Source organism: Cavia porcellus, unplaced genomic scaffold (assembly GCF_034190915.1).
Source record: "Cavia porcellus strain 051 isolate PalLab524CR breed Dunkin Hartley unplaced genomic scaffold, mCavPor4.1 scaffold_5, whole genome shotgun sequence".
Taxonomy (NCBI): domain Eukaryota; kingdom Metazoa; phylum Chordata; class Mammalia; order Rodentia; family Caviidae; genus Cavia; species Cavia porcellus.
This window is the reverse complement of record NW_026947488.1, coordinates 98,810,475-98,834,722: the sequence shown is the minus strand read 5'-3', so window position 1 is coordinate 98,834,722 and position 24,248 is coordinate 98,810,475. Positions and strand designations below refer to the sequence as shown.

The following is a 24,248-nucleotide window of genomic DNA, read 5'->3' as shown; positions in this document are numbered from 1 at the left end:
TTGAGAATTATCACTGCCTCAAGTTCAGGGAGACCACAGGACTAGGAGGTCCAGATGTCATCTGAGCTGTAGTTGACATTAAAATCACTGAAAGTGATAGCAGAGCTCTGAAAAGGAGACTTTGAGCAAGATGACGGTGGTATTTTTAGTGACAGAAGGGTGGCAACTGCAGATTCAGTCTGCAATGCTAAGAGAAGGCCTGGCCAGGTGGCCCTACCTCCAGGAAGTAAGAGCTTGTTAGGAACCAATAGAGGAAGGCACATGGCTGCAAGACCAGCACTGAGGCACAGGCAGCTGGATGTGAGCTGCCTAGACCTGAGATGCTTGCGGGATGAGACAGGGCGTGTGCGCAGGTCATCTTCACCCATGTTTGAGGTTTTCAGGCAGCACCCTGGAAGATTTTGAAACGAGATTAAATGGAGGAGACCAAACAGAGTGAAAACGGGAGAGCACACATGGCCGGAGGGTGGACGTTTGGGGAGGTGATCACGGGAAATGGGGTTTACAGCAGTGTGGAATTAACTGGAACAGAGAGTGATGGCTCTCACTAGGTAAGTGCGGGACCTTCAGGGCTTCAGAAGTTGCTCCAGGCACCCAGGAGCAAGGCTGCCGGAGCGGGGCTGTAATGCAAAGGCCTTGCGTGGGAGGCCGAGACTGGCCCTGTCCCAGGCTCCGAGAAAGCAGGAGAATGTGCATGTTAAACAGGAAGCTATATTAGTTAAAAGGGTACGCTTTATGTACTTATTTTGAATTAGGGCCCAAACTCTTTCTGCGTAGGTGGATCTGCTGCTTCCAGTTCTCATCCTCACTGGTCTCTGCATCCCGCCTCTGTCCTGTGGGATTTGCATTTCTGGCTCTTTGAAATGGCAGGCAGGCTCTCAGTCTTCTTACAGTTCTTCACTGTCTGTCAGATTTATATTATCCTACTTCACTAGACACCTGTGTTTAGTGCTTTGCTTCCTTGTGTTTTGTCAAAGACTTATATTTAGTTTTCATAAAAATAACCTGTTTTTACATTTACACATTGCCAGTTTGCATACTATTTCATTAATAAGCAGTGAATTAGCATAGTGAATTTGTAAATAAAAACAACTGACTTAGATGTGATGCCAAGGAGTGATCCTTAGAAGATCCATTTTTGAATGTTTAGATTAAAACTCAGAGTTCATTAAAATTAAAAACTTGCTCTGCCAAAGACATTGTTAAGAGAGTGAAGACAGACTGCAGACTGGGAGAGAGTATTTGCAAAAACATATGTCTGAAAAAGGACTTTAAATTAAATATACCAAGAACGCTTTTTTTTTTTAACCAAGAACTCTTAAAAGCCAATTAAAAGTGAGCAAAAAATCTGAACAGATCTTCACCAAAGTAGATACACAGAAGGCAAATGCATATACAAATAAATCCTCAAGAATGGTATGTCTTAGGGAGCTCATTAAAACAGTAAGACCTCACCACAGAGCTCTTCTAACATTAAAAAGATTTCAGTGGCCACCACCGAGCGCTGTGAAGTCCCATGTGAGCAGAAGCTCAGACGTGGCCAGCAGGATATGAGATGGTAGCAACCCACTTTGGAAGTCAGCATGATGGTTTCTCACAAAGCTAAACATGGAGTAGCTGTTTGATCCAAGAGTCATGCTCCTTGATATTTACCCAAATTAGTTTGAAACTTACATGTACACAAGAGCCTGCACCTGAGTGTTTTCCATAATTGCCAAAACCAGGATACAACCAGGGTGTCCTTTAGCATGTGAGTGGATAAACAGACTGCAGTAATCCATACAATGGGATAGTCACAATAAAAAGAAGAGTTAGAAGCCACAAAAGGATATAGAGGAAACTTAAATGCATGTTACTGAGGAATTCCAACTACATAACATTCTGAGAAAGGCAAAATGACAGACACAGTAGGATTGTTAATTACCAGGGACTCGGGGAGGGGAAGGAGGTATGAATACGTGAACCACAGGACATTTTAAGGCGGAGAAACTATAGTGTATGAAACTATAGTGGTAGACTGTTGTTTGTTAAAACCCATAGAACTTTACAGAACCGCAGAGAGTTCACAGGGCAAGCTGAATGCAAACTACGGACTTGAGGCATAGGGTTGACATTTGTTGACCAGTTGGAACAAATGTCCTACACTAAATGTACCACACTACCAGTGCAAACTGTTAATAAAAGGTGAAGGTAGGAGGGGGAGAATATGTAGACACTAAAAAAATCTGGTTGTGGTAGACAGATGTGCCATCCAGGGGGAGCCCAGGGGGAGTGTGTGTGTGGGGGGCTGGCTTCGCAGTTCAGTTTGCTTTGTGAAGGACAGGGAGGTCCCTGTGCTCGGAAGTGCCCCTGTGAGGATGGCCCTGTGGGTGAAACCGTCCCAGAATCAGGAGTGCTGTCAGTAGAGAAGTGGAAAAGGGTTCAGCCATGCAGGACAGGAACTGTGAAAAGTAGCCTGAGGGGTAGCCTATCCAGGTGGTAAGGGTCATGTTTCAGCAGACTGAGAGAAGGCGACCTCAAGAGACAGAGATAAACAGCCAGTGTGTCTTAGAGAAGCTGGAGCAAGACAGGAAAGATCCATTTAGTGAGTGATAACAGTTAGCTAGTGTGCGGATGCCCAGCGCTCTTTGTTTCTGTCTGTGCCAACAAGATAGAGGAAGTGGGTGTCCACATCACCCTGTGCTCATGAACTACCATCTGTGCAGCTGCATACTACCTGATAGTGAAGAGAACCACTCCAGGACAGGCACAGCGTGGGAGCTGACCTACCCTTGGATGATGATAATTGCTGCTGAAAGATGGCCTTTAATCTTGATTTCAGTGAAAAGTAGGAGAGTTGTGATTGAGAAATCACAAGATCGAGAAAGAGCAGGCAGGTTTCAGCCTTCATGCTTGTGAATCTGTTTGAACTGGCATTTGCCTGAATCCCCTGAAAGATGCAAGGTGTGGAAATACAGTACAGTTTTCTTCCAGTATTGGGGATTGAATTTTCCCTCAGCTGTTTTCAGACTTCAGTGCATTTTACATTGTCTCCCCAGGCATAGTTGTCGAAGATTGTTTGATTTTGCTTCAAAACTTGTTAAAAAACAACAATTCAAATCAAAATTTTTTTAAAGAAGGCTCATATATTCAACGCATGAAACCTTGGTTTGAAGTTGGAGATGAGAATTCTGGCTGGTCTGCACAGAAAGTGACAAATCTTCATCTGATGCTTCAGGTAAGTGGTGCGCTCTCCTTAGACACAAACATAGCAAGAGTTTTATGAGGGGATTCTTCCAAAGAAGAGCAAATCAATTGCATTTGACAAGTCCTAGATACTTGGTGTCTGGCAGGCTTTGCTGCACCTCACCTGATAAGAGATTTACAGTTGCATTCAGAAGAGTGGGAGCCCCTGCTCTCCGCCCAGCTTTGGTATTAATTTCTCACAATTTTGTTTTTTTACCCTCTTATATTATTATTTTATTTATTTATTTTGTCTTTTTTGAGACAGGATCTTTCTGTGCAGTTCAGGCTGGCCTTGAGCTCACTTTTATAGCCCAGGTTGGTCTCAAACTTGCAATGATCCTCTTGCCTCAGCCTCCCAAGTGCTGGGCTTACAGGTGTGCACCACCATAGCAAATCCAGATTTGCAGTTTCCTAATGGATTTTGCATTTGAGAATAAGTTCAAGTTTGTTTAATGGAGTGTAGCTCATACAGAAAAATACAATAGTCCAGTTACATGATGAGTTGGTGCTTTGTTTTTTTTACTTTGAAAAAGTGAAAATCTGGGCCAGGTGTGGAGGTGACCACCAAGAGCCCCAGCCTGCATTAAGGAGGCTAAGTCTAGGCCCACATCGGCAACACTGTAAGACCTGGTTTCAGAAAAGTGTGCATCCTAATGGCCTTAGTTACTTTAGCGAGGCTGAGACACAATGCCCAACACCCACAGCTTAAAAGGAGGAACGGGTTATTTTGGCTCATAGTTTGTAGAGACTGGATCCAAGGGAGGGTGGCACAGCCTAGGGGCATGGTGAGAGAGCAACAGGTGGTGGCGTGGCCTAGGGGTACGGTGTGGGAGCACAGCTGGTAGCACGGCAGTGGGAAGCAGTGAGATCAAGAGAGCAGGAAGGGTACACACACGCACACCATTCAGCCATGTTGGTAGTGACCCACCTCTTCCCACCGGGCTCCTCTGCCCAGCATCATAGGCAGCAATGCACCCATCTGTGTGTGCTGTGTCACCAGTGGTTACTCCTGAGTGGGGATGCAAACCTGAGTAGGGCAGTTGGTGCATGGGAGCAAACAGAGTGAGGTGGCGCGTGCAGGTCCTGCATGGTTGCCATGGCAGCATGAAGGTGCTTGCACCTAGGTCTGGTAGAGCGACCAAGGGATGCTCCCTACAGATCTCCTGTTCATCTGGACCAGATTTGTTTCTGCCCTTTCGGAATCTCTAAAAGGTAAATTGTGCTCTCTCTCTTTCTCAGCTTGTGCGGGTGCTAGTGTCTCCCACCAACCCCCCCGGGGCCACCAGCAGCTGCCAGAAGGCCATGTTCCAGTGTGGCTTGCTGCAGCAGCTGTGCACCATCCTGATGGCCACCGGCGTTCCTGCAGACATCCTGACCGAGGTGAGGACTGGCGGCCGTAAACAGCACTTTGTGTGTTGGGGTATGTGCTTATCTGCCTGAATGGGACAGTGACACAGTCGCTTCCAAGAGGTGTCCTCCTGTGGGCTTTAGAGTGCAGAGGCAGGCTCAGGGCCTGGCTAGCAGATCCGTCCAGGAAGCGTTCCTGTGGGCTCTGTTGTGTGTATGTCATGGGTGTGCTCGGTATGACTTAGGGTTTAGGAGTTAGGGGAGAAGTTTATTTACATTTTTGGTCTCAAATTAACAAATGCGCATTAAACGTGAAAACAATAATAAAAGATTTGTAACTGGAACAGCTATCCCCGGCCTCACTGCTATCTGTGAGGACGGTCACTGTCCGCCCTCCTGTCACTGAGTTGCTTGCTGGGACTCTAACCACGCCCTGATGACATGGCCCCTGTGAAGCCCAGTCTGTGTCTGTGTCAGTGCAGGCTTGCTTCTCTCGCTCTGTGTTACACCTGTGCTTTGCTTTGTGCCAGCCATTCATGTGTCTGTGGATGTAGGGTCTCCTCCACTACGTCCCTGCTTGCCTGTGGAAACCCCGCCCTACCTGAGATCCGTCCCTCTCTGTTTCCTTTCCCTCTCTTGGTGTGGCTCTGTGGTCAACTGGATCTCACGTCCCTGCCACCCCCTTCTTTGTGTTCCTGGGGTATTTTCTGACTTCTAATCCTTTTGTAAATATCACCTTTTCTCTTCAGAAGATTCTGATATGTTTATTTCTCGTTTTCTAAAATTTATTGATGGTATACATTACTGTGGACCTTTTCCCCCTTCCCCAATTGTTTTTGTCACTCATGGTCCTAGAGACTGTCTTTAGTTCTAGGGTCGTGTCCCCACCCTCCACCCCCATACTGGGGATTAAACTTGTGGTGACCTTGTGCTTGCCAGGCAGAAGCTATGCCACTGAGCTCCATCCCCAGCTTGTTCTAGTGTTCTTGATAACTTTTTCTTTTTTCTGATCTCCTTCCACAACTCTAGTAATAGATTGTTAAACTTCCTGGACCTAGTATGGTTTTTTAAATTTTTAATTTATTTTTAGTTGACAGAAGTACATACCATATGCAGCATGTATGATTTTTTTTTTGATTTGCTGTTTTCTTTTTGAGACTGGGTCTCACTATGTAGTTCAGACTGACCTTGAAATCACTTTATAGCCTAGGCTGGCCTCACCGCAGGCTCTCAGGTGCTGGGTTACAGGTGTGTACCGCCACACCTGGCAACAGCATGTTGTTTTGAAATATATTTCTTCTATTTTCATGAAGGTTTTTTTCTACCTTTATCCTTGTATTCAACTTTTGTTATGTGTATTATTAATATATTAATATTATTTTGGGTTTTTGTTGTTTTTTTTGTTCGGTTTGGTTTGGTTTTTGAGATAATCTTACTATATATTCCAAGTCAGCCTGGATCTCCCTCTGTAACCCAAGTTAACCTAAAACTTTCGGTGATCCTCCTGCTTCATCCTCCTAAATGCTGGGATTATAAGCGTGTACTACCACATCCGACCGTTTCTTTTTTTTTTTTCATTTTTTGTGTTACCAGGAATTGGACTCAAGGCTTCATGCTTGCCAGGCAGGTACTCTGCCCCTGAGTGACATCCCTGACCCCTGTTTGTTACATTTTAAATGTGGTCTCTGATTTTAAAACGTTTTTTCTCATTCTGTAGAAATAGACTCTCAGCTCTTAGAGGATGTTGTTGTTAGCTCTTTTAGTTTTTAAATATGTGGCCCTCTTGCATGCTAAGCAGAGACTCTTCCATTGAGCTACACCCCAACTCTTAAAACTTTATCTTGAAACTATTACAAGATCATAGTGCTATACCTGTTTTTGGAATTATCTGAATTTTAATACTTAAAAACAAAGCAGTGTAACATTTTCCTTTGAAAACAGGCTTTCTTTCTTGCCTTATTTTCTCTAAATAAATGTTCTTTTCTTCCCCCCATTAATTAACAGACCATAAACACTGTCTCAGAAGTCATTCGTGGCTGCCAAGTCAACCAGGACTACTTTGCCTCTGTGAACGCACCTTCGAACCCCCCAAGGTAGGGAAGGGAGCCCAGTGCTCCTCTCAGTGAGAGCACTTAGTTTGGGTTGTGTGTACGTGCACAGCTTGCTCTGATTTCAGTTATGTGTTTGAAGCTGGGAATTAACTGACAAGATGAAGGCACCAGTATTTGCAGGGTTTGTTCTTAGGGGTTAAACATGGGTGCAGAGGGAGGTCCTTGACCTGCTGGTTGTCTGGTCAGGGCTATTGGCCTGCAGAGTCATAACTGTTTGAGTCCATGGGCCAAGGTACTTCATTCTCCTCATCCTCTCTCACTGCATCAGGCCGGCCATCGTGGTGCTGCTGATGTCCATGGTCAATGAAAGACAGCCGTTCGTTCTGCGCTGTGCTGTTCTCTATTGTTTCCAGTGCTTCTTATACAAAAACCAGAAGGGACAGGGAGAAATTGTGTCAACACTTCTGCCTTCCACTATTGATGGTAAACCATTTATTTCTGAGGCCTGTTTTTAAAAGTACATACTTATCTTTCAAGCTTTTGATTGAATCTTTGTCTCTGTGCTCAAAATTTTATACTTTATATACTCATTTTAAAAATCTTAGTTCCTTGGCGTAAAGATAAATTTGGAGGACAGGTTTTGGAGTGAGACCAGAATTTCATTGTGGAATTTTTTTTTTCTTGCTTTATCAAGCGATGAGCAGATAATGCTGCTCATCTGTGTGAGAGGATAACATGTCACTAGACAACTGTGAGGATTACACAGTTACATATTTAAGCCCTTACCCTAGTACCGGGCACTGGATAGATGCACACCACAGACAGGAGCTGCAGTTGTAGCAATCACCATGCTAAAGACAAACCCTGGTGTGAAATCACACGTGATAGCTTAGTCTGTTAATCTCTTATAGGTGAGAGCCACTGTCCTTTCTATGGGTTCTTTAAAGTATTTCAGTTTCAGTCTTTATGTATAAGAATTATCTGAGGTGACTTTTTTAATATATACCTTTGTTAACTTTAAGCTTTAAGGGTGACTTGGAATTGGTAGTGGGAAGCATAAGTAGAATTCATTTTAATTATATAAATTATTACCATAAAGATTATTTACTATAAATGAAAGTGAGACCCTGGATGTAGAATTTCTTTCTTTCTTTTTTTTTTTTAAAGAAAAGGAAACAAAAAAATACATGGAGATAAAAAAAGGGTAGAAATAATACAAAATTACAGAAAAACAAATGGTAAGAAATCGCTGGTTGGTAAGTTACATATTGTCATCTTAGAAATAGCTGTTCAGGTTACAACATTAAAGTATGTAGAATGACATTCAAAAAGTGACACTACAAACAGTTCTGCTCAATGATCGAACAAAAACTCAATAATATGGTTATCAGTCCTACACACTTGTTTTACATCTCAAAGAGGGTAAGATTAAACATATCAAAACAGAACAAAACAGTTAAAAAACCAATATAAAGAAATACAGATTTCAAAACAAGTCCACTGGAGATCTTCACTGTCTATCTAACTGTCTCTAGTTTCTTACAAATAGTTGTCCCCATCTTCACCCACTTTATATACTTATTGCATATTACAGAACTAATCAGATCATTAGAGGATGATGAAGGCTTTTTAGGTCTTCAAGATCCAACATTGGGGAAGACAATAATAACTACCATCGCATCTCTCCTTCTCTTCGTGGTAGCCATCCCCATCTCTACATATGCTGAAATTGAACTCAAGAGACCAGACCAATGTCATTCTAATCAGCGAACAATAGTATTGCTAGAATTTATATCATAATGCTACAAAATTAGCATTGGGTTTCTTAGCATCTCTTCTTCAGAGTATCTGTTCACTACATCTTGCATTATATAATCTGTTCCCGTAAATAATTTTTTTTAAAAAAAACTCATGTGTGAATTTCTACATATATATCTATCCTCTCTGTATTATAGGGAAAACCAAGTCGTAACAAGACAGCAAAACAAATTGCTAGAAAAACATGCAATGGATAAGACATATAAGACCACAATATAGGTGATCTTCTGCAATTACTATGTTTTCTCTTGTTATTTTCAATAGATTTGTCCACAATACCGGCTTAATATAGTTAAACACAGTATTACGTATTTTTATAAAAACACAACTTTGAAAGCATTGTAGGATTTGAGAGCTGTTAATAGTTAATACCAGTATGGATATCCTTTACATCTTGTCATCTTCAGAGTAGTCGCCTCTACTTTTAGGGTTGATACTAACAAGCATACCAAATTCAAATAAAATCAGCCAAGGCCAACCAATGGTCTTATGATTCAGATTCAGTTAAGATCAGTCATAGTAAGACAATGTAAATAATACAGGATTTCAGTTTAAGTTAATAGGAAAGTAAGGATAGTTGCCATGGTATAACCTGCTATTTTTGGGTCAGATGTCTGTGTGTTCAAATCTGACATGAGTGGACAGATCAGAACAAATTAAACTCAAACTAAATATGGCGATAACACTACTGTGTCTTTTAAATCCTGATACACTATTAACAATGACCTCTGCCTTTTTTTATAGTGTTTCAGAGCTGTCTATACTAAAGACTATAGCTTACCGTCTCTGCCTCATGTCCGCTACTCCACTTTTCTGCCATAATTTGTCCCCCTTATTCCCGCATTCCACTGTCTGCCTCGTTCATTGAGGCCTCTCTCCCACTGTTGCTGGAATCCTAGTATCCTTTCCTCTCTTTCTCTGGAATGTCCTTCAGCACTCTCTGTAGGTTGGATTGGTGGCCACGAATTCCCGCAGTTCCTCCTTGTCTTGGAAGCATCTTATTTCTCATCTTATTAATTTTGAGAGAGAGTTTTGATGGGTATATGAGCCTTGGTTGCATATTATTTTCTTTCAGGACTTGGAATATTTCTCCCCATTCCCTTCTTGACTTAAGAGTTTGTGTTGATAAGTCTGTTGTTATTTTGATAATTTTCCCGTTGTAGGTAATCTGCTTCTTTTCTCTGGCTGCTTTTAATATTCTGTTCTTTTGGTGAATTTCTGGAATCTTGATTATTATATGTCTAGGCGTAGATCTGTTTTGGTTGTAGGTAGTTGGTGTTCTGTATGCCTCTTTTATCTGGATATCATTTCTTTTTGATATAGATGGGAAATTTTGCTCTAATATATCTGTGAATATTCTTTGTATTTCATTTTTGGTTGCTTCTGCTTCCTCACTCACATTCTTTATTCTTAAGTTATGTATCTGTTTGTCTTCTTCTAGCCTTTGAATTGTTTCTTTCTGGTTCCTTGTTATTTTTAAGAGGCTTTTTCTTTCAAGATCATATGCCATAAATCTCTCTTCAAGTTTCAGAAGGCTGTCTTTAGTTTCTGTCAGGATATTTTGCCAGTGTTCAATGGAGTTTTTAGTTTCCTGGTAATCTCTTTGGATCTGTTTCATGTATTCTAAGTTATGTTTAAATTCTTCTTCAGAAGTTTCTCTTTCTTTTCTGATTTCCTCAGTTCTTCCATCTGTGTTCTCTTGGGTGGGGCTTGTCATTTCTTTAATTAATCTCTTTATATCTTGCCTCACTTGGATCAGGAGTACAGCTATAAATTCATCTATGAGGTCATTTTTAATTTCGGCTGATGCTGTGTCCAGTATTGGATGGTTACTGTGCTTGTTCTCTTCAGTGTTTACTTCTCCTGGGCTTATTTTCTCATGTTGGGCAGCTGGAGATTTTTTAAAATTTTTATCTCTTGCCATGTTTCTGGATTCTTTCAGACTGGAGTGTCCTGGGGGTCTCTGGCCCTCTCCATCCGTATTGCTTAGGGCCTTTCAGAAGCATGCTAATCTGAGTTTTTGTTGTCCTCCCCAATTTGCTGTTATCTGGGGTAGGCTGGGATGCAGGGGCGGTACAGGCTAGCCTCCAGCCTCTGTGCCAGTCAATCCGTAAATTAGGCTGTACTTTCTGGATGTCACTGAGTTGTGACAATTTTGTATCTGCTTATTGGGCCCCAAGCAGAGGCTTGGTTCAGCCCCAGGAGATCCTGCCAGTTCTCTCTGTGCCAGAAGCAGCTGACTAATGTTACCTTGGCACAGAGTTCTGCCCAAATCCCAGCTGTTCTTTTCCAGACCTCTCTGTGTCCTGGTGCTCCTCTCTGGAGCACCAGGATTGCGGGTCTGCCCAATTCCAAGATGTCTTCCACTAGTTCTCTGTATGACACTGAAGCCAACATGGCGTCAGACTCTGCCCAATTTCAAGATGTCCTCCACCAGACCTCTCTACAGGGGTGACTCGGTGATGTCACCGTGCCGCAGGTTCTGCCCAACTCTAAGATGTCTTCCACCAGACTCTCTGTGTTATTGATGTCCCCGTGGTGGTGGGCTCTGCCCAGTTCCAAGATGTTCTCTGGCCAATCCCAGCAGCTGTGGGACCCAGTCTCCAGTACTCACCAGGGCTTGGTGCAGGTCCTCCTCTTGAGTCTACTGCACACTTCGCAGCTCGCCCTCACTGTGCTCCCGGCACAGCGTGGAATGGTCAGAAAACTGCACAGGGTTCGGCTTTGGAGCTCCAGAGCCTTTCACAATCTCCTCTGGTGCAGCAGAGCAGTCCTGGCTGCTTCTCAGGGTCCCGGGTCTCAATTTCCAGCAGTCACCAAAAGCCAACACAGCTTTTCCTGTTGGGTCCACAGGTCAGTTTGCTGCATTAAAGGCGCGGGATTTGCAGCCTCCCATTATCAGCCTTCGCAGTCTCAGCATGACTTTAAATTCTCTAGCCGCGCTGTCTTGGTTAATAAGAATCATTATCCATTCGTCTGGCCCTCTCCATGTTGTCATATTCTAGCATCTAATATGATTTCTCTGGAGAGACTCTCCGCCCGATCCCCTAGCAAGCCACCATTTTAGGAGCCTCGTACCTGGATGTAGAATTTCTTTAGAATGTGTTTTAAGAATGTTTTCCACTGAGATAATATTTTTACTCTTACCAGCATCAGTTTGATACCTAAAGTGTTAAAATTTTCTACTTTATTTTTTTTTAATTTTATTTAAGGAGGAAAACAAAAAACAGAAAAAGGGTACAAATTATACAGAATTTCAGAAAAAATAAACAGTAGGAAATCACTAGTTAATAGATTACATATTGTCATCTTAGAAATAGTTGTTCAAGTTACAAAATTAAAGCATATAAGGTGGACATTCAAACAGTGAGACTGCAAACAATTCTGTTCAATGATCCAACAAAACTCAGTAATATGGTTATCTATCTTATACACTTAAATATACATGCAGTTATATCCTTTAGAGCACTTTCTTTTCCTCTCTTTTGTACAATGACAATTAGACATTTTGGGTTTTATTACTCCCACAATTCTTACTACTTCTTTTGAAAAGAATAAAACCAAATGTGATAAAACAGAGTCAGTCAAATCAAAAGGATGGACATAATACATAATGTAAAAACAAAATACAAGGTGATCAACAATGGTTACCATAATGCCTCTTGCTATCTTAAAAAGAATTGCCTGTATCATCAGTTATAATACAATTGAACAAAACAGTAAAGAACAAAATCAATAAAACCAAAACATTTGAGACATTACAGGACTTCAAAAGATAATAGTCAAACCAGAATAGGCGTCATAGTTTGTCTTCACAGTTGTTGCCTATACTCTTGAACTTGGTAGTATCAAGCAAAACAGATTAGAGGAAAATCAGTCAAACAAGATGGTGAGAGCAATACAGGGTATCAGATCAAGTTAGTAGGAAAGCAAGTGGGTTACTAATATAATCCTGCTATTTTTAATTTATTTTTCCTTAATTAAAAAGGTAAATATAAAAAAGTAAATAGTAAAAAAAGGAGATTGAGATAAAAGAGGACATAACAAAACAGCACAGGTCAAAACATAACCATTTAAGCAAAATAGGGTTTCACCACAAGATATCCCGATGTAAAAGTAGTTACCATAGTGTCTCTTTCCTTGAAATCTTTGAGTATAATTTCACATACTGTAGCATCAAACATATCAAGAGAATGTAAAACCATTCAAGAGAATGACAGTATTACAGGGTATTTAGAACCAACTAACAGAAAATAAACAATGGTTTCTGTATAATCTCCTTGTCTATAAAATTTTTTGTTTATATTACCACATATAATAAAATCCAATAAGATATAGCATGTTAAGACCAATGGGAGACAGAAGAACAACATTTTGATGGGACTTCAAAACACAGCACTAGCTATTATGATGTCTTGTTTTCTCCAAAATAGCTGTTCCTACCATCCAGCCTTCTCTGCCTCATTTCTGTTGAGCTCTTTTTCTGTCATTAGTTATCAGTTTGTCTTCTTCATTTTGCTTTCTGCTCCATTCATTGTGGCCTCTCTGCCACTGTTTCTGGAGTCCTGGAATTTTTCTTTTTTTAGAATGTCCTGCAGTAATCTCTGTAGTGTTGAATTGGTGGTTGCAAATTCCCCTAGTTCCTCTTTATCCTGGAAGCACCTTGTTTTTCCATCAATTTCTAGGGACAGTTGTACAGGATATATCAATCTTGGCTGGAGGTTATTATCTTTCAAAGCTTGAATTATTCCCCCCCCCCACACTTCGTGATTTGATGGTTTGTGCCGAGAAGTCTGCTGTAATTCTGATGGGTGTTCCCTTGTAAGTGATCCATTGCTTGTCTCTGACGGCTTTTAATAATCTGTTCTTATATTGAATTTCTGGAATTTTGATTATTATATGCCTGGGTGTAACTCTGTTTGGGTTGTAGGTGGCTGGGTAGGTGGCTGGGGTCCTGTATGCCTCATACATCTGAGTATCTTTACCTTTTCTTAAATTAGGGAAATTCTCCTGGATTATTTCTGTGAATAGCCTTTGTAGTTCATTTGTTTGTGTCCCTACTTCTTCCTCTACGTTCTTAATTCTTAAGTTATAGATCCTCTTATCATCTTCTAGCCTTTGTATTGTTGCTGTTTGTTTTTTTGTTATTTTTAAGAAGTGTTTAATTTCATGCTCCCACATTACAAATCTGTCCTCCAGTTCAGATAATCTATGTTTAGTTTCTTTCAACCTGTTATGCCAGCTTTCTATAGAGTTTTTAGTTTCCTGGTAATCTCTTTGAACCTGCTTCATGTATTCTATGTTTTCTCTATTTTCTCCATCAAACAATTCTCCCCTTTTTTTCTGTTCTTCCATTCCACCATCTGTTTTTTCTTTGGCGGTACTTAGCATTTCTCTATCTATTCTACTTACATCTTGCTTTACTTTGTTAAGTACTTCACTTTTGAACTCGTCTATGAGGCTCTGGAGATATCACTTTATGTCTATTGGTGCCGTGTCTGATATTGCATGTTTTCTGTCCTCATTCTCCTTTGCATTAACCTTTCCTGGATCAGTGTTTTCAGGATTGGATCCTATTGGATCTTAATCCGTGGTGTCACCCGGGCCAAGCACTCCCCACAATCCCGCTTGTAAGGGGAATATGCGACTAAAGTCACTGCAGCGTCCTATTCCAGGTAATCTGCTTGGTCCCAGAATTTCCTCTGTTGGAGCCTCCTGGTCTATGGAAGGGTCCCCATTCCTCTCACTCACCGCAGGTTGATGCAGGGCTCCCTGCCAGTCCCGCTCTCAACTCTGTTTGCCGATTCCCACTCTCAGAGCTTTCGTGTTCTGTCCCTGCAATGCTGATTCAGACGCAGCAGCGGTGGCAGGAAATTCAAATCACAGTTTCCAGAGGTGTAGGTTTTAGCTTCTGCGCTGAGATTTTATCTGTTCTGGTTATAGCACCGGGATTACATTTCGAGTTGGTTTCTCTCAGCTTAGTTCGTTCCTGGGTCGGCAGGGTATATCTCCCCTTGCTTAGGACTCCTCACACCGCACCATTCCTGGATTCTAAGCTGGCTATCTCAGAGAGCCTCCATAGCTGCTGTTATCTATCCACCATGTTCTCCTGGAAGTCCCAGTTTTTTTCTACTTTAATTCTAAGACAGCTCTCTCATCACTTTGTTTTATAAAGCAGATTTTTGTTTTGAAAATGTCACTTAATACTAACAAATGTTATATAGTATTTAGTAATGTATTATTTGTGTGTAGAAAACAAACTGAGGTTTTTTTGTGTTCAGTCTTTGATGATTTCCATAGTCAGACCTAATGTATTGTTCTATGTTGTCATCTGACTGTCGTCTTTGCAGCAACAGGGAGCTCTGTCTCAGCAGGGCAGTTGTTGTGTGGAGGCTTGTTTTCTACTGATTCACTCTCGAACTGGTGTGCTGCGGTGGCCCTTGCCCATGCTCTGCAAGAAAACGCTACTCAGAAAGAACAGTTGCTCAGGGTTCAGCTTGCGACAAGTATCGGCAACCCACCCGTCTCCCTGCTGCAGCAGTGCACCAACATCTTGGCTCAGGTGAGGAGGCGCCCGGCTCCTGTGGGGCAGTGCTGCCGCTGGGGTGCCAGTGTCGGGCCAACAGGAGAGAAAGCACTTCTCTTTGTAGCATTTAATTGTAACTAGCAACCTTTTCTATGGGGTGAGAGCAATAAATATTTTTATAGCAGTAGTTTTTACAGATAGCTACAAGATCTGTATCATGATGAGAATACAACTTCTGGACAGAAAAGTATGTTTATCATTTGGATTTTACAAAATCATTCATAGTGCTCTTGCATGGCATTTTCATAACTCAGAACATTTATAAGAAAAGGAAAAATCAGTGCAGGTTATGTCTGCCTGCTTACCCTGTCTGTTCCCCAAGCAGGTGGCAGGGAAGAGAAGGAGACTGGAGCAGCAGGGCCTGCAGATGTGGCTACACAGCACAGATACAGGCGCATTATGTCTAAGTTCCCAGACTTCAGGTTCCTAGTGCGTTTAACCTGCCTGGTTAAGTGTCGAAAGGCATGACCAAACATCTTCATCTTGCTTTAGGCTTCCGTTGAAAACAACAAAGTCTCTGGGGGTGGATGCTGGGGCACTGGGAGTGTCACTCACTGTGTGACTTGCCTCACACACCAGCCTCCCTGCAGAATAGTTAAGGTATATGCTGTGCCAAAACTGGGAACCCACAGACATTCGCAGTCCCTCAGGAGATGAACGTGGGGTTCGTCTGACATAGCCATATCCATTGGGTCCAGCCCACTGCCCCATGATAATGTGCTATCTCCTTCTCGAGTGTGTAATTTTGCCATGTGTTGAATTTTCCCCCTATTTTAAACCTTTTTTTCTTTCTTTTTCTATGGTACCGGGGATTGAGCCCTCCATGCATTGCCAAGCATACACCCATGCCAAGCATACATGTGCCACTGAGCCTACACCCCTGGCCCTGGTCCTTATTTTGCGCTTTTAAACAATGAATGTCAGTGCCATCCATAGAAGTTGTAGATGAAAGCTTAAAAGTTAATTACATTGAACAGGGAGTTGAATGTTGCTTAAATCAGTTTACTTCAGCTGAAAACTTACATCTTAGTGATTAAAAAAGCGACACCTCATTTCTCATATCTTTACTTACCTAATACTCGGCATTCTCATGTTGGTCTGTTTAAAACATCTTTCTTAGAGCCAAACAGTAGTTAGCGATCTGAGCACCATCACCATGCACACAGATGCACCTTAATGTCAGAGTGACCGTGGACACACAGGCAGAGTCCTCGGGATGTGGGGTCCTCCCCATCCCCCGAGGTCTCAGTGCTGCAGAGTCACACATCTGTGTACAGTAAATTCTGAGAAGTGTCCCAGGTTACTGTCGGGTCTGTAGAGCGGGCCTGTGAGTGTTTAAGAGGTTTTCTGTGGCTGGGTGTTTCTGAGGTAGAGTGCTGCTGAGTAACTGTTGGTGTGTAATTTGCAGGGAGATAAAATCGACAGACGGGTATGTATTGCTTGGCTAGGCCTAGGCCTTTTCCTTTCACAGCAGGGCTTATTCTCTGTCTTGGGTTTTGCTGATTGATTTAACTGCTTGTGTGAAGTTGCATTCTACTCACATTTTCGTGTTTAAGTGAGTCTCTGTCCTGAGTGGCTGTCCTGTTTTCCCGGGGGATTCGCAGTGGTGGCTCTAAGCACTGGGGAATGAGAATTTGAACTTGCAGATCTGTGCTTCCTCCTGGGGTGCTTGTGTTCTCTGGGTTCCTTGGTTTGTTTTTTTTTGGGGGGGGGTTCCCCCAAGCTTGCTCCTTGATTTCCCTGAAACCGTTTTGAAGGAAGTAAATTTAGGGTGAAGAATTTGTCTGTAGTTAATAAGTGTAGCAAGGATGTGACTTTTCTTTGAAAGTATTATGAATGTCCATAGTAAGTATAATTTTTGTAACTTAAAGTTTTTAAATTAAATATTATGGACTATGCTTGATAAAATACATATGCTACAATTTCCATTGGGGGCTTGATTTTTGCTGTGTGGGGGAGAGAGTTACTTTTGTTTGGTTTGGTTTTTTGTTGTTGTTTTTTTTTTATTTAAAATGCATGTCTCTTCATTCCCATGTTATGTCGAGGCATTTTTCATTGTTCAGCGTGAGGTACCTGCAATCCTGTTAGGAGCTGTATCTTCACGTATGAGCACACATTTTGTCATCCAAGAAAACGTCCCATCCCCTTTGTTAGGAAGTCTTCGTCCCCAAAGGCCACCAAGTAGGAAAGGAATCTGACCATACTGTGCTGGAATCTCATTGTAGTGCTTTTAATGTCAGCTTTTTATATTTTTACTCATGGTACAAAATATTAAATTTGATGTGTACTTGTTAGGAACAAGAGGGATTTTATTTTAAAAATATAATGGGTAAGACAGTAGTTTATATTGAGATTAATTAGATGATTCAGACAGTAGTTTATATTGAGATTAATTAGATGATTCAGCCTCAAATATTTATTTGTAGTTTTCTTTCATCCTATAAAACCTGTGGTTTTTAATAAGTTAAATCCTCAGTGCTCTCAAATGATAATTTCAACCTCCCTCCTTTTTAAATTTTTTTTTCAAATGTCCTTCATGGTTCACACACCCCAGAGATGGAGAAGTATTTTCTCCTCTCTGGCTACTTTATAGTTACGAATTTTAACCTTTGTTTTTGATGAGTTACAGATAGTTTTTTTCCGGTATGTCATTTGCGACCTGAGTGTTCCCTCAGACTTCTCTCTAATGACTTCTACTTGACTGTCTAATTCAGATTTAGAAAGGCTTTCCTACTTTAAGATTTTAAGAAATGTACAATATTTTCATCCCATGATTTTCAAGTTTTTTTGTTGTTGTTTAATTCTTCCAATCTTTTCAACAAACCACGTAAGTAGGGATCCACTGACTATTTTTCTAGGTATCTGTCTGGTTAATCTAAGTTTTTATTGTTTTTTAGTTTTATTTATTTCTTTGTTTTTGAGACGGGGTCAGTCCTGGGACTCATGGCCATATGCAGTCCTACATCAGTCGCCCAAGTAGCTGAGACTGCAAGCATGTGCCATCGTGCCAGGCTTCCCCAGCAGTGGTTAAGTCCATCTGTGACACATGGATGTTTATGTGGCATCATTTATCTGTAATACTCTGATGTTCAAATGGTATCTTCTTCATATACTAAATTCCCATGTTGTAAATGGGTCCGTTTCTCCTGTCCATTTTTTCACAGTGTCTTTAATTATTTTCTGATTTTCTGTATTGAGAGTTATATTGTTTGGTTCTGGGAAAAAAAGAAAACTATTTTAGGGCTGAGCACGCTTACCACCAAGTTCCTGGGTTTAATGCCTAGCACCGAAAGAAAAAGCAACAGCAAAAACAAACAAAACTATTGGAATTTTTTGTGGATTCTTTTTGAATATACAAAATGATTCTCTATGTAGTATAGATGTATTTGGCAGCTACAGATGATTATTCTAAGAAGCCAGCTGTTTTTATATAACCGTAAGATCAGTAAAACAGTAGAATTTTTAACTTGAATATCTTAAGTTTTCTACAGCATAGTCAGGAATGCTATAGCTGGGTGTGGTGGTACACACCTGTAATCCCAGCATTGGGAGGCTGAGGCAGAGGAACCACATCAAGATTTGAGGCCAACCTGGGCTGCATAGTGAGTTCCAGGCCAGCCCAAACTGCACAGTGAGACCCTGTCTCAAAAAAAACAAAAAGCAAAACAAAATAAACGAAGAATGACTGTATATTTTTGCTTTTCAGTTTGCATAGTATGAAGACATATTATTAGCATAGTAATGACAGCAGAGGTGAGGAAAAGTAGAAATGAATGCAGCATGTAAAACCTAAACATATTAAAGTTTACATAGCAAATCATTTCAAGGGATCCAGTGGGAATTTATTCAACTCATTGTTAAATATGCCTGAAAGTAGACTCTGGGAAGAAGAAGCTATTGTCATCAAGGTTCATGAAGTTAGCCTGTCTGGTAGAAATCTTTAAAATGTGATGTTACGATAAATTTATTGCTTATTTAGACCTTTAAATAATAAACTGATGGATATGTCTTGAAAAGTTTCTCCAAGATGATACATTACTATGTTGATTTTCATTATACTGTATTATTTCAAACAAGGTTTGTTTTTTCTTAAAAAATAAACATGGACAGTGGCAATGTTGCGAATTAACATTGAAAACATTCATATAAGGGACATAAGTATGTTATATTAAAATTTAGAAAACCACAATTTTGTTAGACATGCTAACTTACAGAATTTTATATTATATTAGACAACAGGATAGTTAGTGTGATTCAAGGACCTTGGTAATTTAAATACTTTCCCCTTGATTATGTTTGTGATTTCTCATTATCTGATTTGTCACTGAGTTCATAGCATTGTTGTTTAATTTTCTTGTTTGAGAATATATTCTCCTGGAGTTTGATTGCATGGTTCAGGAGACTTTTTTGAATGAAGTTTTACATTTTTTTCTTTTATCAAGAATTTGCTTTAAACATTCGGACATGCAAGTTTCTGTAACATCTTAATAGGGTTAGATCTTTTGAAGTCTTCATATCATGATGTTTTCTAATTAAGCCTTCAGCCTTTTTCTACTAATAGTGTTTTAAATAATCCCATGCATGTTTACAAACATGAATCATTTCTCATTTCTGTACTGTTTGATTTTGGGAAGTGTGGCCTGGGGTGGATATGAGATTGTATTTTCTCGTACCATTTATTAAATCAGGCTTCCTGACACATCTCTTACATCATGTTGATAGTCTCTTCATGCAGATGTGAAGAGATCTTGGGCTACTTTAACTTTTAAAAAAAAATGAATGGAAGGAGATTTCTGCCATTTTCCTATTGCAGGGAAGCAAAATACAGACACGAGTTGGCTTGCTAATATTGCTGTGTACATGGTTGAGCAATTGTCCCATTGCGGTGACACATTTCCTGCACAATACAGCCAATGTGCCATTCGTATCCTTTGTGTTTTAGTAACACACGTGTGAACACTGTCTTACACCACTTCAGTTTCTTCTCCAGTCAGTGGTTCTAGCCCCAAAACGTTTGAATTGTCCACCGTCCTCTTGGTATGGCAGTTTTTATATTGTTATGGTTATCATGACACTCCCGTGAGTGCCGTGTGTGTGTGTGTGTGTGTGTGTGTGTGTGTGTGAGAGAGAGAGAGAGAGAGAGAGAGAGAGAGAGAGAGAGAGATGCATGATGTGTGATCCTGGAAGAGAGAGAGAGAGAGAGAGAGAGAGAGAGAGAGAGAGAGAGAGAGAGAGAGAGAGAGATATGCATGATGTGTGATCCTGGCTTGGAATACATACAGAATTTACTGTAGGAAATCTTACATGAAATATGTTACATTCAAATTGCAAAATGAAGTATTTCATGTGTTTTGAATCACTGGACTCCTTAACAAGGATTTCAGCTTACAGGACAGATTGCAGAAAATCTTGGGGAAGAAGAGCAGTTGGTGCAAGGCTTATGTGCCCTTCTATTGGGCATTTCAATATACTTCAACGATAACTCGCTTGAGACCTACCTGAAGTAAGTGAGGGCATGTTCTCTCTGCTAAAGTGTGGGAGGCCAAGCTGCTATGTGCTGTTAGGCTTTTGTGTTGTTTCTTAACCATCTCAATGTATTTGTCTTTAGAGAGAAACTAAAGCAACTAATAGAGAAGAGGATTGGCAAAGAGAATTTCATAGAGAAGCTAGGATTTATTAGCAAACATGAATTATACTCCAGGGCATCACAGAAACCCCAGCCAAACTTTCCCAGTCCAGAATACATGATATTTGATCATGAATTCACAAAGCTGGTGAAAGAACTTGAAGGTAAGGCAAGAAGGTACACACTGATACTCATTAAAATGTAACTGTGTGGGGCTGAGGATTTAGCTCAGCTGCATAAGCACCTGCCTTGCAAGTGCACGGTTGTGAGTTTTATTAGTACCGATTTAAAAAAAAAAAAAAGTAACTATGGTTCTGGGTACATGGAGATTCTCTCACAAGCAGAGTTACAGATTCCCCGCCCTATTCCCCCTCCATCTGGAGCCCTGTAAGATTGGAAAGAGGATTGTGACCTGTCATTGTGTTAGGCTAGCTGTTTTTGCTCATTAAGCGTTAATAATCAAGTAGAATTTAAAATGTTTCAGACGGGGCTGGGAGACAGCTCAGTGGCATAGTGTGGATCTCGCAGGCTCGAGGCTTTGGGTTCGATCCCCAGAACCACAGACACAAACAGACAGACACAAATTATAGATATGCTTTCTTTTACAGGCGTTATAACTAAGGCTATTTATAAGTCCAGTGAGGAAGATAAAAAAGAGGAAGAGGTAAAGAAAACTTTAGAACAGCATGACAATATCGTGACTCACTACAAAAATATGATTCGTGAGCAGGTGAGCACTGGTGAATTGTACTCTGACTGATCGGTCCTTTTCACTGGAAGGAGAAACTTCTCCTTGCACTTCAAATGGAAGAGGGTGCAGAAAGCTCTAAAGCTTCTGAATATTCAGCGATTGAGTATCTAGTGTGTGCTCAGTAGCATGCAGGATGTCGTGGGTAAGAGCGTGAGCCAGCCGTGTGCCTGTGTCAGTTCCAGGAGAGACAGCCCTGTAAATAAGTGATGGTAGCATGAGAATTGTGATTGGAAACATGCTGAAAGCGTAGTTTACGTTGCGTTGCAGTAAAAGACACTCTGCCATTAACCTTCCTCAAGATCATCCCCCTCACTTCAAATACAAGGGTCCTGTCACTCTTGCCTAGTTTGGAAGTGGTCCTGAAAGTCCTCTTTTGTGTCTTTATCTTTGCTATTGTGGCTGCCTCGGTGGCCTGAATGGATTAGAAATATTTCCCTGTCATGGTCATTTTGACTGAGGAAGAGCCACAGCTGCATGGTATCAGCCCCAGTAAGTAAGGTACATGAAATGCATTGTCGTGTCGTCGTGAGCCTGCCTTTCTTTTGGATGCTGTTCAGCAGCCGCAGACACTGTGTTTTTTGGGGGTTTTTTTTAAGTATTTTTCCTTTTTATTGGTACCAGGGATCAAACTCACAACTGCCTGCTTACAAGGCAGGCGCTTATGCCGCTGAGCTAAATCCCCAGCCCCAACCCTGTAGTTTTGATCAAACCTTTTAAAGATACTAAAGAGGACAGTGGTGGGGATGATGGGATAAGTGGCTTTGAAGCAAGGGGCAGGATCTCCAGGGGGATGAGCGGGAGTGTGGCTCTTCCTGTAATTTTTTTTAGACTTGAGCATTCCATGTATATTTTGGTCACCCTACACATGTTGTGGCAGAGTGGGCCTAGTGACAATGATGACCAGAAGTACGGCAGCACCGAGAGGAAGGTGCCTGGTTAGTGAGGCAGGGCCAGGGCGTTGCGGAGAACAGAAACAGTTCTGAAAGGATGGATGGGCATAAACCATGAAGAAGAGCACTGAGCATGAGAGGAAGTGACACACAGCACGAGTCCAGCGGTGCTGGTGCTGGCAGGTACGTGGGCACCCTCCTGCCGGAGTAAGGGAGGGACTTGGGCTGGGGGAGCCGGAGCAGGGAACCCAGGGGGAAAGCATTGTGGCAGGGAAGGGGAGGGGATTTGGTGATGGTGACAAGGGTGGTGATAATGGCTCCCCACTTTACTGTCTTCTGAAGTTTAGGTAGCACATTTTAATCTCTTGTTTTGTGTAATTTTCACTGCACCCTTATGATTAGTTAGTCCCTTCAGTTTAAGGTAAATGGGGAACGTAAGGCTTGGAGAATTTAAGCTTGCCCAGGTTTCTTGGAAATTGGGACTGATTTCCTATCTGTGTGTGTTAGGGAGACTGAAAGATCACACAAGATGGTGTGCAGGGCTCGTACTTGAGCGATATGGAAGCTAAAGATGCTAAAACTTGGAGAACTTGCTCATGTTTGAATGTGGGTGTAAAGGTGCAGAAAAGGGTAGGTCTGACCCCTACATTTTTGTCGTGGGTGACTGAATAGATAATGTTCAGTTAGATGGTGCAAGAGAAGACCTGATTTATTAGGAGGGGTAAGATTTATGAGGAGGAGAAGACCTGATTTATACCTGATGCCATCTTGAGCCCTCCATATAACTAGTGCCCTGTATGTGACTCAGGAGGATGGAAAATTACTCGGGGTACAATCCCACGAGAAAAGCAGAATGAGCTGTACCCACAAGAGAAAAATTAACCTGCTCAATACAAGAAGCAGGATAGAGGTGTCAACCAAAAATTAATGTAAGATTGTAGCTAAACTGTTTCTAACAGACTGTCTTTTTTGGTTCTGTTTTAAAAGCTCTATAACTTGCCAGGTCAGGACCACTTGTTTGAACTCTGAAACAGAGGGGTCGGTATACAGAGTGGTCCTGAGCTCAGCTAATTAAATTTCAAATTTATCAGTTTGGCTGCTTGGATTCCTAGATTGTTGTTCATAAATCCACCTCAAGGAGGGGTAGTAAGTCAAGTTGAAACCACATGCCCGGAATCAGCAGCGGACACTTTCTTTTCAGGGCACCATGAACTTCCCTTACTTGCAATCTGCTGAGCCCCTTAAACCTCCATTGCATTCCTCTACCTTGTGTTTCTTGGGTTTTGTTGTCATTTAATTTTTGTCTTTTTTCTGGTGTCGAGGGTTGACCTCTGCACTCAGGGCCTTCCCAGTGCACTGTTTTCCCCAGAGCCCTTCTTTTTGTTTTTATGTTTTAAATTTTGAGATAGAGCCTCGTTCAGTCACTAAGTTGCCCTGGTTGGGCTCAAGTTCCCGATGCTCCTGTCTTGGCTTCCCAGAGCGCTGGGATTTCAGGTGTGCACCACCACACCTGGCTAACTCTTATGGTGTATATCCTAATTCAGGCTCTAGAAAATATTATAGTGTTAGCTGGAAAATGAGATTACTGATGTCATTAAAAGCCCCACATCATAAAAATATATAGGTGGCAAATGCCCACTAGGTGGAGCAGGTGCACCTCTTTGAGTTATTTCCTTCCCTACAATCCATTATCGAGATTAAAATTTGAAGGACTGGAAGCCTCATATAACAGCATTTCAAGTTATAAGCAAATTAATAAGCTTAGAATCATCTTTGAGTCACCAGAATTTGAATTATCCAACCATCCATGTTTGTTGGTCTGTGTCTTGATACAAATACAGTGTCTTTTTCAGTTGATAAATGTGGTATATTTAATGTGAGATGTAGCTTACGCTGGGATAATAAGTACAGTTGATTTGGAAGGAGAGAAGAGTGATTTGCCATAATTACCATA

General features: G+C 41.3%; 1 protein-coding gene across 3 annotated transcripts in view; it reads left to right on the top strand.

Annotated features, from left to right (window-relative positions):
• The window catches only part of Uso1 (USO1 vesicle transport factor), an 81,895-nt gene that overhangs the window by 43,775 nt on the left and 13,872 nt on the right, over positions 1–24,248 (top strand). For 2 of the 3 annotated variants that reach the window (XM_013151910.3, XM_063249403.1), the window contains 10 exons: positions 3,039–3,217; positions 4,465–4,605; positions 6,577–6,665; positions 6,952–7,106; positions 14,792–15,003; positions 16,436–16,456; positions 19,841–19,951; positions 20,412–20,530; positions 20,636–20,817; positions 21,262–21,383. In XM_013151910.3, coding sequence (XP_013007364.1) covers positions 3,039–3,217; positions 4,465–4,605; positions 6,577–6,665; positions 6,952–7,106; positions 14,792–15,003; positions 16,436–16,456; positions 19,841–19,951; positions 20,412–20,530; positions 20,636–20,817; positions 21,262–21,383 — 1,331 coding nt within the window. The remainder of the gene's footprint in view (positions 1–3,038; positions 3,218–4,464; positions 4,606–6,576; positions 6,666–6,951; positions 7,107–14,791; positions 15,004–16,435; positions 16,457–19,840; positions 19,952–20,411; positions 20,531–20,635; positions 20,818–21,261; positions 21,384–24,248) is intronic. The other variant, XM_003469380.5, reaches the window with a different exon arrangement.